The sequence below is a fragment of the Staurois parvus genome, unplaced genomic scaffold, assembly GCF_062004578.1.
Source record: "Staurois parvus isolate SC_StPar_1 unplaced genomic scaffold, SC_StPar_1.0 ptg000063l, whole genome shotgun sequence".
Taxonomy (NCBI): Eukaryota; Metazoa; Chordata; class Amphibia; order Anura; family Ranidae; genus Staurois; species Staurois parvus.
In genome coordinates this window covers 137,994-155,182 of record NW_028317859.1, presented here as the reverse complement: position 1 = coordinate 155,182, position 17,189 = coordinate 137,994, and the positions used below count along the sequence as shown (strand labels likewise).

The following is a 17,189-nucleotide window of genomic DNA, read 5'->3' as shown; positions in this document are numbered from 1 at the left end:
AAATTTGATGGTGACGGTTTGTGGACGGCAGTCTCCAAGTCATTCCACAGATTTTCAATGGGGTTTAAGTCTGGGCTCTGACTAAGCCATGCAAGGGTATTCATCTTTTTCTCCTCCAAGCACTGTGTGGTCATTTTTGCTGTGTGCTTTGGGCCATTGTCATGTTGGAAGGTAAACCTTATTCTCATTGACAATTTTCTGGCAGAGAGCACGAGATTTTCCTCAACAATTTGATGGAATTTTGCCTCATCCATTTTTCCTTCTATCCTTACAAGTGCTTCAGTCCCTGCTGCAGAGAAACCCCCCATAATAGGATATTACCACTTCCATGCTTTACTGTAGAAATGGTGTTATTTGGATGGTGAGCTGCATTGGATTACTGCCAGACATATCGTTTAGTGTCGAGGCCAGATAATTCAATTGTAGTCTCATCTGGCCATAACACATTTTTCCACATAGCCACAGAATCTTCAAGGTGCATTTTGGGAAAGCTCAGCCATGACTGCATGTGGCCTTTCTTGAGGAGTGGCTTTTTACTTGTAACCCACCCATACAAGCCACATTTGTGGAGGATTTGTGATATTGTTGTCACATGCACACAATGACCCCTTTATGTCACAAATTCCTGCAACTGCTTCAGAGTTGCTGTAGGCCTCTTGGTAGCCTCTCTGACCAGTTTCCTCCTGGCTCTTTCATCCAGTTTAGAGCAATATCCTGATCCAGGGAGGGTCTGTGTTGTACCAAATACCTTCCACTACTTAATAGATTTCACTGTGCTTCTAGGCATTAATAAAGCCTTTAAAATGTTTTTGTATCCATCTCCTGTTCACAACTTTATCCTGGAGATCTTTTGACAGTGTCTTGCCACCCATAGTGGATTGTTTGCATCAGTTGCACTACCAAGAACTGAAATGATCCAGGAAAGCTCTTTTCATGCTGAGCTAATCAAAATGACCACAGCTGATCACAGTTGAATGTCAAAAGGCTTTTTTGCCATTGAGAAGGTTATTAGCTACACCTGATTGAGTTTACAAGTCATTTTTAGGAGGGGGTGATCCTTTTTCCAGCTCAGTGATTCTGCTTTTGAATTTTTTCTGACATGTTGATGTTTTACCTTTCACTTGGATGTTATACGTTTCACTGAGTAATTACAGCTGAATAAAACAAAAACTGCGCTTGTCTTCATTTCAGGTTTCAAAGCAACAAAATGTGATTATTTCAAAGGGGAGGGGATGATTTTTTTTTCTATACCCACTATGTATAAATACATATATACATATACACACACACACTTGAAAGTAGAATAGGTATTCAGGATGAGACTTGAGGGGAATACCATTTCCAGGGAATTTCAGAGAGTTTGTAACAGTATCATAGAAGATTGTGAATACATGGAAGAAAAAAGAAAGAGCGGACAAACAAAGAAAAAGCCAAGAAAAGTAGAAAGAAAGTTAACAATAAAAAAGATAGTAAAATCAGGAAAGGCGGGAAAAAGGGAACAAAGGTGGGAAGGGAGAAGGCAAAGAATTCCTGTCCCTAAGAGCAATCCAGCTATGCACACAGCCTCATGGGGCCAAACTTTAAGAAATTGTGCAAGGCTATCTCAGGAGAGGGCTGGCAGTTCTTTTAGTTATTGTCCCATTTCAGACTGATATATTTATTTAGGAAAGAGATTAAACCTCTGTCAGACCATCTTTTCCTGACTGTCTTGTTGGGGACATTTCACAAAGAGTGACGTGAATCCAAAATGTTTCAGTTGTCACCAGAGCAGGAGGTAAAAGGAAATCTTCCAATGTAGTAACTCACGCTTTTGCGCTGTTACATTATAGCATGAATAAGAATAAATGACAGAAGGGGGAGATTGCTGCAACCACTCACCAAGTATACTCTCACTTAAAAAAGACAATTTAACAAAAAATGTACTGCGCTAACTCCTCATCAGAAAAATAAATTAAGTAAAGCTCAAATACACAATAAACATCAATCCACAATAAATCAACTGTGAAAAAAAAAAAAATAGTCCAGATCCTGAGTTCAGAATGTCCAAATAAATGTGTTGTCAACCACTTTCCAAAGCCGTGTAGTCAAGACACACTTCCCGCTCACCTAGAGGCTTGACCTACAAATTATAATAGGTCAAATGCTTTTTGTTGGAATAAATCCTTCATGTAGTGATAAATCCGTGTTTGCGCCCTCCAAATATGTCTTCACTCAGTCATGGCTCTCAAAAACATACATAAAAAACAAACCATATTCCGGAGTGCAACACCGTTTAAATAAGCTAAGTGAACCAAACGTATGCACGCACATTAAACAAAACACAGCGTGCACCACAAAACGTGTTTCAGTATTCACTTTATCCAGTGTGTGCATTAATCCAAAGTGCTTCCCGTCATCAATAGGTGTACCATGCACTCACCTTCTTCCTTGAACTATATGAAAAATAGGTCACAAACGCTTTAACCATTGGTCAATCTATGCTCATTCATTGCTATACCTTAATGGCTAGTTCATTTATACTGGCCCCTTAAGAGACCGGACTCCAATTTCCCACCAGGATGGTATAAGCTGCAGCCACTGCTCTCGGTGTGTACGGTGTATACAGCGGTCACCTCTGTCCTAAATTCTCCTCTCACACAAACTACAGCAAGCTGGAGGGACAAGCTTACTACAAAAGAAAGCCGCGTATGGGCAAGAACATGTCACGCTCAGCCCCGCATTTCTTGCTGACACACGGCTTTGTCGATTTTGGAAGATCATATTCGTACATACTACAGGAAAGTCTATTGGTTGGCATCAAGCATTTCACATGTTGGAGAGCAGCATAGGTTTTTATGCCATTTACAGGGCATTGTCAAAATAAACAATGGCACACTAGGACCAAGTGTTACTCTTTCTTAGTTGAATGTTTGGGCCAAGGCCTGATGAACCAGAGGGAGACCTGCTGGATAAGGAACATTTAAGAACATATCCTAATTCTTAGATATGGAAGGTGTTGCTTACTGTCTCCATAGCAACGTAGAGGTCCAACTAAAAACCAAGCTTCAGAACTAGTGCGGTTTGTATCTCCGACAACCACCTGGGTCACTGGTAAATGATCACGGAAGGTCAATAACCCTCTGTCATATCTCCTAAAAGAAAGGTATATTAGTTTATCGATTTTCTTCAACAGATATGTTTTATCTTCAATTGTAAAGGCTATCAATTTATGGACATTTTTTCCCTGTCAACTATAACTGAAATCAGTACAAAATACTTTTAGAAATATTAACGATTACTGCAATATTTATTATACATATCAGCTGACTATGCAATATTATCAGAGGTAAGTGGCATGTAAGAATATTTCTGATGAATAGAAATATATCTTCACTTACCACTGAAGGTGATCAGCATCACAATTACAGTACAATTTGGGGTCTGCACATCTTTTCTCGATGCCGCAACCACATCTCTGAATTCCAGGGTTAGAGCCACCCCAGTAAAAATGTCTCTCATTATTTCTTCCCATCCAAAAGCTAAAAGGCAATCCCACTGAAACAGTACAATATGAGAACAGTCAGCAATATCACTGCAACAGAAAGAGATATCATTTTACATAAACACAGTTTGATACGAAGGCTAATCTCCTGTATAATGATAGTAGAGGACTATGTCTGATTCTGTCATTTGAAAATTGATCCCACATTGTACCTCTTGTTGCAAAACTAAACATGTAGTCAAACTGTAAATCATTCAAAATACATAGAGATATCAGTGGTATTAATGTAAAAAAATTAAACAGGTTATCACCTTCTGCCAGGGAATGATTGTGAGTTCCCTTTATGCATCTATTGAGAGGAGCAGATATGGAGCCTTTGAGATATGGATAACATATCTATATATTCCACTGAAGGACACAGAAATTCTTACAATTCTGGATTATTGGAATTCTGGAGTTCTTCAGCTCTGCTGTTCTCTATTCATTTGGAAGAATGTCTATGAACAGCTATTGAAACATATAGGACATCCTGGAAGTCTACCAACATACCCTGGTAGATTCATGCTGGATATATTCAATTCTGGAAATCTCTGAAGTTTACCGAGCACAGGTTTTCCCAGGTTTCCATTTTGGTGTTCTCTCTGTGATGGCCCTACAATCCCAGTCATCTATGTTCCAGGATCACATGTTTAAGTTCAGGCCAGTATTGTTCCATGCTTTATGTCAGGACCAGGGCCATGGCATATTGTAAGTATGTGTACCTGATCTGTGTCTAGTTTCACAGGACTCTGCTGCAAATTAGGCCAGTATTCTGGGCCATGGCATTATGGCAGTGCTGCCTGTCCCTGTCTGCTCATCTTTAGAGTGAGCTGCGGCAACCCATTCTTGCTGTGTCAGGTGTGGGGAACCGGTCACAATTTTCCTACTTCTTCCTTACTGGTGTTCTCCTGCCATAGTCCTGCTTTTCTACAGTGACAACTCTGTCTAGATCAGCCTTTCCCAACTTTTTGAACATAGAGGAACCCTTGAAAATGACTTTCTGGTCTCAGGAAACCCCTGCTAAAAATGTATAACTACATCTCATGATACATTAGTGTGATGGTCAGTGGGAAGAATGCTCCTTATCCTTGTGGTCATTGGGAAGAATTACCCCATTACAGATAGCTAAAAAATAAAAATTATCATTGGGAACTTTTCAGAGAGGCAGATGGCTCTTTGAGCTGTGGGTAGTCCCTCAATGGATGCTCAAGAAAATCAGATATTTATACTCAATGCAAAATAATTTTTTTGTTGTCTATTGAGGGACATAGGTCTATCCCCTCTGTTTTTGTTGATTTTCTTGGTACTACTTTGCTACAAACCGAGGCATGATGGTTGTGGGCAAGGTTATCCTGTGGTGGCCATTTGATTTGTTTGTTTCCAGTGTCCATTTCTCCTGTATAAGCCAATAGTCTTGAATTCCAAGAATTCCTGTATTCCGTAATGGACTACAAGATATGGATTTCATGGTGGGTGCAAAAATTCTATTTTTCATAAGAAATAGAATCATTTAACTGAGGGGTGCTCAACCTGTGGCCCTCAGAGTTCTCTGATTTGCACCTCGACCTCAAACCATGGAAGTGTATGCCTGGGCTTGGCAACCCATTGATTGTGATCTGAGTTTGCTGACCCGTCTTTCAAGAGCATCAGAGTGCATTGAGCAGGCACCAGCAGCGGAGGAAGCAGGCTGCCACAGAGAGAGCACGAAGAAGGTCAATGTATTAAACAAAACATAAACTGATCTTTTGCAGTGGGCATATTAGAACCTATAAAAGGGTTAACAACTATTAGGCTGCTTTTACACTGATCTGCAGGGAAAAGCTGCGGATTTCCATGAAATGGTCCAGAATTTCAAATGTTTTATTTTGAAGGCACAATAAACATTTTCTACCTGCAAACGTTGAAATCTGGCTTCTCCTCCTCTCCCTTCTCCAGATGGCATTCAGTGGCTGCAGGAGAAAATTGTTGAAATTCTGAACCATTTAATTTCATTGTGTCCTACTACTGGTTACCAAATCACTTAAGTGGCCCTCACTCTTCAAAAGGTTGAGCACCTCTGATTTAACTGTTATACCTAAAATCTAAAGGCTAATTGGATAACAGCGATTGATAAGCACAGGGTTTTGTGACAAAGTAGTAAAGTATATACAGGAATCACAGGTGGTTCTGACCTTTTCCTTAGTATTTTTAAGGGAAGCAGTTAAATATTCCATTACCACAATGTTTTTCATGTTAGCAAACCAAAAGGTGTGCAACAGGATCCATGCTTTTGAGTGTACAAAGGAATTTAGTGCATTCAGTATTTTAACCAGTTGCCCGCTGCCCTATAGCAGAAATACTGCTACAGGACAGCAGGGCTGAGCAAACTCAAGTATACATATACGTGATTTACATTTCCGAGTAGGGGGCTTGCGCATGCTACTCTACCCACACCGCCAATGGTGGATACAGATGTCAATTACTGGGACCTGGCCAGAGATACTCTGCTGGCCATCGGCAAATGCTGAGTAATACTTACAGGGCAGAGACCTGTGAGAAAACAATACAGGTCTCTCTCCTGCCAGCAGTAACATGCTGCTGCGTATTTCCCTGCACAGCAGAGAAATACACAGCAGCATGTTTCCAAAGTAAAACACACACAGCACATGTTGAAAAAAAAATAACCACAGCACACAGTTAACTCTTTGATTGCTCCAGATGTTAACCCCTTCCTGCCCAGTGCCATTAGTACAGTGTCAGTCCTTTTTATTAGCACTGATCACTGTATTAGTGTCACTGGGGATGTCAGTGGCAGTTAGTTAGTTCCCACCCAGTGTCATAATGCCTGCCGCAGTCCCGCTATATAGCCGCCATTACTAGTATAAAAAAAAAAGTCCAGTATATATACAGTACCACCATTTGTAGACACTATAACTTTCATGTCAACCAATTAATTTACATGTATTGGGATTTTTTGTTTTATAGCAAAGACATGGAGCAGAATACAATTTGGACTAAATTTATTATGAAATTAGATTTTTTTTACATTTTTTTATTGGATATGTTTTATAGCAAAAAGTAAAAAATATTGGGGTTTTTTTTCAAAATTGTCGGTCTTTTTTTGTTTATAGCACAAAAAATAAAAAACACACAGGTGATCAAATACCACCAAAAGAAAGCTCTATTTGTGGGAAAAAAGGACTTAAATTTAATTTGGGTGCAGTATTGCATGACTGTGCAATTGTCAGTTAAAGTAGCGCAGAGCCGTATCGCAAAAAATGGCTTGTTCAGGAAGGGGGGAAATGGTTAATGTTTTTCATTAGCTGATCTCTGCTATTTTCCCCATGTATCCACTGTCACTTTAGAATGTTGCCACTTGTAACAAATTGCTTATGATTTGTATTGGCAAGGAATCACTGCTACAAAATCAGTTGACACTTGGCGGTGACTGATGATTAGACGTGCTGTTCATTTCATTCCGAATTCAAATTTGGACCAAATTTATGATATTTGGAGATTGGTTATATCCAAATTTTTGAATTACAATAGTGACTAATTTAAATGCATTCAAAATAACAAAACTAAATTTTGTCCGAAATAATTTGAATCGAATTCCAAACATACAGTGAATATAAAAAGTCTACACACCCGTTAAAATGTCAGGTTTCTATGTAAAAAAATGAGACAAAGATAAATAATTTCAGAACTTTATCCACCTTTAATGTAACCTATAAACTGTACAACCCAGTTGAAAAACAAACTGAAATCTTTTAGGTGGAGGGAAGTAAAAATAAAAAACTAAAATATTGAGGTTGCATAACTGTGCACACCCTTAAACTAATACTTTGTTGAAGCACCTTTTGATTTGACTTCAGCACTCAGTCTTTTTGGGTATGAGGCTATCAGCATGGCACATCTTGACTTGGCAATATTTGCCCACTCTTCCTTGCAAAAAATCTCCAAATCTGTCAGATTGTGAGGGCATCTCCTGTGCACAGTCCTCTTCAGATCACCCCACAGATTTTCCATCAGATTCAGGTCTGGGCTCTGGCTGGGCCATTCCAAAACTTCAATCTCCTTCTGGCCATTCCTTTGTTGATTTGGATGTATGCTTAGGGTCATTGTCAGGCAGAAAGGTGAAGTTCCTCTTCATGTTCAGTTTTCTAGCAGAAGCCTGAAGGTTTTGTGCCAGTATTGATTGGTATTTGGAACTGTTCATAATCCCCTCTTACTTTGACTAAGGCCCCGGTTCCAGATCATAACACATTTTCCCACATGCTTTTGGGAGACTTCAGATGTGTTTTTGCAAAATTTAGCTGGGATTGGATGTTTTTCTTCGTAAGAAAAGGCTTCCGTCTTGCCACTCTACCCTATAGCCCAGACATATGAAGAATACGGGAGACTGTTGCCACATGTACCACACAGTCAGTACTTGCCAGATATTCCTGCAGCTCCTTTAATGTTGCTATAGGCCTCTTGGCAGCCTACCAGACTGGTTTTCTTCTCGTCTTTTCATCAATTTTGGAGGGACATCCAGTTCCTGGTAATGTTTACTTCCCCGTCCTAAAAGATTTCAGTTTATTTTCAATTGAGTTCTGAGTACAGTTTATAGGTCACATTAAAGGTGGAAAAAGTTCTGAAATTATTTATCTTTCTCTAATTTCTTTTACATCACAGAAACCTGACATTTTAACAGGGGTGTGTAGACTTTTTATATGCATTGTATTGCTGGCTATTGAAAATTTCCATCAAAGACTGTGTGTATTAGTGTTAGGATATAGCTGTTTTCCGAAATTTGAATTAGGAAAAGAAAGGAATATGAAAGAATAGAATAGAATAGAAAATAAAAGAATAGAATAGAAACTAATAAAATAGAACAGAAAATAAAGGAATAGAAAAGAATAGAACAGAAATAAAGGAATAAAAAAGAAAACAATAGAATATAGCCATCTTCCAAAATTTGAGTTTCGAATAAAATAAAACAGACTAGAACAAAACAGAATAGAGTAGAAAATAAAGGAATAGAATAGAAAATAAAAGAATAGAATAGCCTGGAATATAATACAAAAAAAAATAATAGAAAATAGATTAGAATAGAAAAAAACAGAATAGAATAGAAAAAAAATATACGTCTTCTGAAATTTGAACTTTGAAGAGAATAGAACCAGCTATTCTTCACAATGAATTCGGATCATTTCAATATTTTTTATTCAAATTTGATTCAAATCTATTGGAAAAGTTTGAATCTGGTCGAAAACGAATGTAACAAAATGAAATTAGTAACTTAACGTATCGTTCCGAAGCGAAAAGAAACACATTGGTTCTGCGCATGTCTACTGATGGTACACATATGATACTATGTAGAAATATAGGGACATATTGTTACCATAATACAAAGCCATTTGTGAGATACAGAGTACAGTTTGAGTGTCAATGTGAAAAGCACTCATAATAGTACTAGTTGCCTATTAGTAAAAATGTAGAAAGCATTAGATAATACAAGATATGGCATAATTGGTAATTCATGAGAAATCTCTTACTTGGTGTATTGAGGAGCCTGGACCTGTAGCAGGATAGTTCTATCATCTGTTCACAATATTCCGATCCATTAGCCAATGCAGACACCTCTCCCCAAGAAGCATTCCAGTAATGCACCTCTCCTAAGAACGGCTGGTCTGGACTGGAGCCAACCACTTTAGTGCGATAGTACCGGTCGTGTTGTACTAAGGTCCAAGCTCTTTCCTCTAATATGCAACAAACACAGCAACGGTCAGGGATTTATATGATTCTTTAATTTAATTCTACTTACTGTTTCACATTAAAACATTGGAGGCAGATTCTGGAATGTTAACAAATGGCTTACTGTAATTACTGCAGTGATTATAAGCAACATTTGATCAGTATGAAAAATCGTACAGTTTTGTTTTGTTTTGTTTTTTAAAGCAGCCACAGCCAAAGTAGAAAAGCTTGTCATCTGCCAGCAGGCTGCAGAGAATGACCCTTGCTCTCTATGAGATTTCTCTCTGCAGACATGCAATGCACCCCCTTGCTCAGTCAGACTTGTCATCAGCAAAGCTCATGTTTCCTGCTGAATGTAGATTTCTAGCTCTGTTGAGTGCTGTTCCAGTCGCGTGCTGGGGAGCATGTCCTCCACATGCAACTGTACTTTTTAAAACTATTCCTGTCCAGAATGGGTTGGCCCCTTTGGCTCACTGAGGCACTGTGGGCAAAGGAACCTCTCCTAGGCACCATTACAGTGGCACCACTCGAAGGCCCCTGTCTTGCCTAACATGCACCACCAGTAGATTGCTCCTTACCTTCCCTAGGTCTTAAAGTAATGGACCTCAATAACTGCCTCCCCTGCACAAGTTTTGTTTCTAGAAGACATGCCCATCATGGGGTTAGAAGAAAAAGTCCACACAACCATAGCCTAAAAACTCTTTACTGAAACGCATTGGCTTTACATAGGAGCGGCCTCTAGCAAGCAGTCCCACATCCCAAGCCAAAGGATGTGAATAGTCTTCTTCCTTGCCCCCCTTCAAAGAGGAAGTTTCCAGAAGCTAAAGTCTTGAAGACTACATCTTTGTATGCCTTGGCCCTTGCATGGATTCCAATGACCAGCACCTGCCAGGTAGACTTTTGCAAGACTTATTTATACACAGCCATCTTTCCAAAGGTATCTCACGCTGGCAATGTCAGGGCTGGCACTTCCTGCTATTTACAGCACTCCTAGCTCACATTTCTGGGGACCCCTCTAGTGGCTACCTAGGCACAAACATATGCCTACTATTCACTACCTGTTCTTACACCTAATTCCACCTGAACCCCAGGCCAATTCTGACACCTCTCACATACATATAAAAATCAGCATTTCCTTTATAGAAAATGACTTCGAACCCCACAAACATTATAATTTTTTAAGCAGAGGCCCTAGAGAATAAAGCTGTGGGTGTTGCAATTTTTTGTTGCATGAAATTTGTGCAGCAGTTTTTTTAATGCAATTTTTCTGTAAAAATGAATTAACCAAAAAAGAAAAAACTCCCGCGCTAACCCAAATGTCTATAGGAAAACTAATATATTGTGTTGCAGCTATTCACTGTTGTGTGTTCAAACATCAATAGAAATCAATATAAAAAAAAAAGTGCAGCGTAACTAAAAATATGAATGCAAATCAATAAAGATGTGCAAAAAAAAATATTAACTTAAAAAATATATATGACCTCCAACATGAACTATATACAGTTGTGTTCAAAATAATAACAGTATGTTGAAAAAAGTGAATACAGCTCAAAATCCTTCTAATAGCTTTTATTTCCATACACACAAATGCATTGGGAACACTACATGTTCTATTCCTAATCAAAACATGAAGGAAAATATAACAAATTTGTGTTGTTCCTCTAAAAAAATTGAAGAAAAGTGAATATTAGACTGTTCAAAAAAATAGCAGTGTTTGTATTCTTCTTTACAAACTCAAACATTCTCTATATAAACTGAAAAATGTTTGAAGATTTTGCTTTCCTTTAAATCACTTAATTAATATTTAGTTGTATAAGCACTGTTTCTGAGAACTGCTGTACATCTGTGTTGCATGGAGTCAACCAACTTTTGGCACCTGTGAACAGGTATTCCAACCCAGGACGATTGGACTACATTCCACAGTTCTTCTCTATTTCTTGGTTTTGCCTCAGCAACTGCATTTTTGATGTCACCCCACAAGTTTTCTATTGGATTAAGATCCGGGGATTGGGCTGGCCACTCCATAACGTCAATCTTGTTGGTCTGGAACCAAGATGTTGCACGTTTACTGGTGTGTTTGGGGTCGTTGCCCATTTCAAGGGCATTTCCTCTTCAGCATAGGCAGCATGACCTCTTGAAGTATTCTGATGTATTCAAACTGATCCATGATCCCTGGTATGCGATAAATAGGCCCAACACCGTAGTATGAGAAACATCCCCATATCATGATGCTTGTGCAACCATGCTTCACTGTCTTCACAGTGTACTGTGGCTTGAATTCAGTGTTTGGGGGTCGTCTGACAAACTGTCTCCGGCCACTAGACCCAAAAAGAACAATCTTACTTTCATCAGTCCACAAAATGTTGCGCCATTTCTCTTTAGGCCAGTCAATGTGCTCTTTGGCAAACTGTAACCTCTTCAGCACATGTCTTTTTTTCAACAGTGGGACTTTGCGGGGGCTTCTTGCAGATAGCTTGGCTTCACATAGGAGTCTTCTAATTGTAACAGTACTCACAGGTAACTTTAGACCTTCTTTGATCTTCTTGGAGCTGATTGTTGGCTGAGTCCTTGCCATTTTGGCTATTCTTCTATCCATTCGAATGGTAGTTTTTCGCTTTCTTCCACGTCTTTCAGGTTTTGGTTGCCATTTTAAAGCATTTGCAATCATTTTAGCTGAGCAGCCTATCATTTTCTGCACTTCTTTATATATGTTTTCCCCTCTCCAATCAACTTTTTAATCAAGGTATGCTGTTCTTCTGAACAATGTCTGGAACGACCCATTTTCCTCAGAATTTCAGAGAGAAATGCACTGTAACCAGCATGTACAACATTTGCTGCCTTCCTTCCTTATATAAGGGCAATAATTGCCACCTGTTTTTCAAAGAATGAATGACCTCATTAATAGAACTCCACACTGCTATTATTTTGAACATGCCCCTTTCAATTAGTGATTCAATACACAGAATCAGCAGCATGCATGTCATGACTGTTGGGTCTGTTGGATTTCTATTACTCTACTACACCTGCTAGTAAATTATTTGCCATGTAGAAATATAATTTCTACCAAAAACAGTGATTGATCAGGTTAGTGATGTCTGACTGCTATTATTTTGAACACAACTATATATAAATATATATATATATATATATATATATATATATATATATATATATATCTTGGTAAGCTCATCAAAAACACAGTATAATTGTTTGGAAAAATATGAAAGATGATGTTACATCGAATAAATAGATACCTAATATACCTCACGTGTTGTGCGATCGCCGTTTATGGATGTGAGACTTCCATGTGAGTTCGCATTATGAGCAAGCATGGGGAAACGTTTTCACTTTTTTTAATTTTTATTTGATTTGATTTTTTTTTCACACTGTAATTCTACAGTGCATTCTCCTTCCTCCGCCTTTAAAAGTAGTCCAGCACGAAACTGGTACGTCGCTGGTTGGCAAGTAGTTAAGACAACATGTAGTAGCCAATTTAGTGAACTACACCAGGCACCTCTGTATTGCTACCGTACAGCTCTGACTCAGCAGAGCCTATTGGAGCTTTTCTACTTAGACTGTGATTGTTTTCTGAAGAAATAAAATTGCTCATTGTGTTTCTTCGCCTCACTCTGCCATCAGTTGGAGTGGTAGGGGAACAGCATCAAAGTACACCAACGCTGCTTTGCGCTGCATTGGCAAATTTGAGATTCAATTTAAAACTGAGCTCCAGACACATAGCTAAATAAACAGATGCAAAACATAAGGAAGCCTTTTATCTTTCAAATTATTTTTTTTATCTGTCTATTCAGTCCTGAGATTTACACAGTTCTACCACATAACACAGCCATGTCTGATAGGGAAGGAGAACAGCTTATTCACTGTTGAAGTTTATTAACATGTACAGGTATTTCCCCTCACCCAGCCTGTGAAGTCATCTCTGTCATTATGCTCTCTCCTCCTATCAGTATGCAGCAGCACAACTGATTGGTTCCTTGTGCTGGCTCTACCTCTCCCTCTCCCAAACTGAGCTCTGCTGTACAGGGCTGACACCAGGCCAAATTCAGGTACAGTAATACCTCGGTTTACAAACGCCTCGGTTAACGTAATTTTCGGTTTACGGATGAAAATTCATTGAAAATAATGCCTCGGTTTACAAATTCTTTTCGCATGTCGGTGCCAATTTTTAAATGCAATTGTCGGCTTTTTTTTTTCTTCACTATAGCACACAGAATTAGCTGTCACTTTCCCCGGAGTTGACGAAAACTTTGTTTCTTTTAAGAAACTAAAAGGAAACATTGTTTCTCTTAACTCAGGGCAATAAACTAAAAGAAAACTTTCTCTCTTTCAGCTGGGGAAAGTGAAAGCTGAATTTCTGAGCTATAGTGAAGAAAAAAAAAGCGGTAATTACATTTAAAAACCAGCACCATAATAAATAAAAAAACGGCGTGGGGGTCCCCCTCCCATCCGTACCAAGCCCTTCGGGTCTGGTATGGATTTTGAGGGGAACTCCCAAGCCAAAAATTAAAAAAAAAAAAAGGCATGGGCCCCCCCCCCCAAAATCCATACCAGACCCTTATCCAAGCATCCCGCCAGGTCAGGAAAGGGGGGGGGGACGAGAGAGCGCACCCCCCTCCTGAAGCATACCAGGCCACATGCCCTCAACATGGGGGGTGCTTTGGGGCAGGGGGGTTCCCCCCCCAAAGCACCTTGTCCCCATGTTGATGGGGACAAGGGCCTCTTCCCCACAACCCTGGCCGGTGGGTGTGGGGGTCTGCGGGCAGGGGGCTTATCAGAATCTGGAAGCTCCCTCTAACAAGGGGGACCCCAGATCCCAGGCCCCCCCCCATGTGAATGAGTATGGGGTACATGGTACCCCTACTCATTCACAAAAAAACAAAAAGTGTAGTGTGAAAAAAGACAGGACATGGTCTTTAACAAGTCCTTTATTAAAAGAAAGGGGCAGGGCCATCAATGATGTCACATGGGGCAGGTCACTCAGTTGATGTCCCCGGGTGGCCCACCCCTTACATATTTAAGAACTGTCAAACCACCGGCGCAGGCAGACGGTTGGAATACATCGTCGGAAGCGAAGCCTTTTTTTTTTATTCAACATGAGGACAAGGTGCCTGTCCTGAAGCACCCTCCCATGTTGAGGGCATGTGGCGTCTTATGGTTCAGGAGGGGGGGGGGCGCTCGCTCATCCCCCCCTCCTTTCCTGACCTGCCGGGCTGCATGTTTGGATAAGGGTCTGGTATGGATTTTGGGGGGTGACCCCCACGAAGGGCTTGGTATCGATGGGAGCGGGGACACCAAGCCGTATTTTAAATTATTTTTTTTAATTGCCGGCAATTCTTTTACATTCAGCTGTCAGTGGGGAACCCCGCTGACAGCTGAAACATTAACACATGGTTGTCACTACTAAAATACCACATGACTTGATAAAATAACTCATGCAATATTTTAGTAGCGTTTACTTTTTTCTGACATTCGGAATGGATTAATTGGTTTTCAATGCATTCCTATGGGAAACGGTCTTTTTGGTTTACAAATTTTTCACTATACGAAAAGTCCTGCAGAACGAATTAAATTCGTAAACCGAGGTATTACTGCAATTGCACTGCTTGCATTAAAAAAACACATATTGATGCATTAATAAACACATATTTATTTGTGTTTTTCATATTAGCCTAATGTTCAGATTAAAATAAAATCTACGCCCATTTTTAAATTCAATCATTATATTTAAAGACACATTTTTTTCCTTTTTGTATAAATCTATTGTGGTGACAATTAAAAAACAGTTATTTCATGATTTATCATTAGTATTATGCATTCTTATCTGAATTTTATTGTAAAAGCTGAAAACCTACATGGAGACTTTGTTACATTTCCAGGTAAAACCACTTGTGGCTACTAATTTAATATGGAATACCTCAACGCTGAGCTAACCATTCAGTTCATCTTATTGTAAATGCAAACAAATATAACATGCAAACCCATAATCATAAAACCCACTTATTTATTTCTATCATTTAAAAACAATTGCCCTGTACAAGCTCTGTAATTGGCCCCCCTGCTCTTGTTGTGATTAACATTGAAAATAACCTCTAGCTACACTCCTGTCTCAACCTTTGGCAGTTGGTCAACCTGCTAACCAGAGGCGTAACTAGAACCTTCAGGGCCCCGCTGCAAGAAACCATGAAGGGCCCCCTGGCTGGAGCTCATCCCACTGATCCTGGGACCCTTTACTCCTGTCATGGGACCCTTTACTATGGTCCCGCAGCGGCCCCCCTTCCTGACCTCACTATGTCTCAGCTATGAATGAATAAAAAAAAAAATGGTACCAATCACTGACCCTATTCATTAAGTCTTCTATTCATTATCCCCTGATGGCAGGAAGTAGGAGGGGGGAACCCCGGCAGCGCTTGGGGGTCTGAGGAGCACACAGTAGCCAGGACAGGGATAGGGAGGTGGTGTGGGTGGCAAGTAGAGGAACCGATGCCCTCCATTTCCCTCTTGCAGTTGCTGAATGTCTGTGGGAGGGAGAGGAGGAGAAGTGGGCATTCAGCGACTGCATGGAGGGAGCAGTTCCTCTACATACCACCGCCCCTCCTATCTAGGTGTACAAGGGAGCCAGTTCACAATCACGACCCCTATACATATGCCCTTACTGCTAACCATAACTTGCTCCGGTGAAAAAGATACAGGCCACCAGGACGATAAGAACATCACCTCTTTTTTTACAGGGAATTTTTTTTATGTGACCCGTGCTGACAAGACCACTTTAAATGGAATTTCTACAGGTCTTCCTGTATATTTGCTAAATCCTACGTTAAAGTTATTTCGCTGCATAATTTGGTGTCATCGGCAAACACAAAAATTAAGCTCTTAGTTCGAACCACTATATTATTGTTGCAGGATACATTTATTTTATTTATTTATTACAGGTACTTATATAGCACCTGTCAATTTATAATTTATGCAGCACTTTACACACATATATATATATATATATATATTGTCCATTCACATCAGTGCCTAACCCTCAATGAGCAAACAATATAAGGTCCCTAACTCGTATTCATACATGCACAAACCAGGACCAATTTAGACAGGAGCCAATTAACCTACCAGCATGTATTTGGAGTGTGGGAGGGAACCAGAGTGCCTGGAGGAAATCCATTCAGACACAGGGAGAACATGCAAACTCCAGGCAGGTGGCGTTGTGGCTGGGATTCGAACCAATGACCCCAGTGCTGCCAGGCGGTTGTTGTTCAGTTGACAATTAAGTAAATGATCTCTATCTAAAATATTGAAGGTTTTTAGTCTGCTGTACTATATCCAAAACATTCAGCTACTATCAGTAAACAAGATTACAGTACCAGAAATGTCACAGTAGACATAGAAAGGCTTTAAAGGTCCACTGCCATCTGGGTCCACAGTGTAATTGCCAGAGTATTTGCCGCTAATTCTGTAGGCGTCGCAGTTTTCCTTGAAAAGAGCTTAATAATGAAAATTAGAAGAAGATTAGAATGATGTGGATGTCCTTATCGTATAAACAGAAAGGTTTGCAATACATTTAACATTTTTATTTGCTATGCGGTTTACCTGTTTAGAGGGCACATCATTTACACATTCTGAGAATTGTGAAAAAGCCCCAGCATTAATCTGTTATTGGCAGCTCCTGGAGATATTGTATGCAAACACTCCACCAAAAAAATTACACAAAAGGCAGACTTAAAGAGTCATATAAAATCATAAAATCTTCTATTTATTAAGTCTTAATAAACCACTTGGCGACCGCCTACTGCAGAAATAGAGCAAAAGCAGGGAATAAAAACCAGCACATTGCTTATTAAAAACAGCACATAGTACACCCAGTGACAGTTTGCCCACCACACTATCACAGTCCCACTATAAGTAGCTGATCACCACCATTAGTAGTGTAGAA

At 39.7% G+C, this 17,189-nt stretch overlaps 1 protein-coding gene across 1 annotated transcript in view; it reads right to left on the bottom strand.

The window, feature by feature from the left end:
* Window positions 1-17,189, bottom strand: part of CNTNAP1 (contactin associated protein 1) — a 227,226-nt gene that overhangs the window by 79,156 nt on the left and 130,881 nt on the right. The window contains exons 12-15 of the mRNA XM_089668764.1: window positions 16,621-16,740; window positions 9,040-9,243; window positions 3,378-3,534; window positions 3,004-3,131 (exon numbers count right to left, since the gene is read on the bottom strand). Coding sequence (XP_089524890.1) covers window positions 3,004-3,131; window positions 3,378-3,534; window positions 9,040-9,243; window positions 16,621-16,740 — 609 coding nt within the window. The remainder of the gene's footprint in view (window positions 1-3,003; window positions 3,132-3,377; window positions 3,535-9,039; window positions 9,244-16,620; window positions 16,741-17,189) is intronic.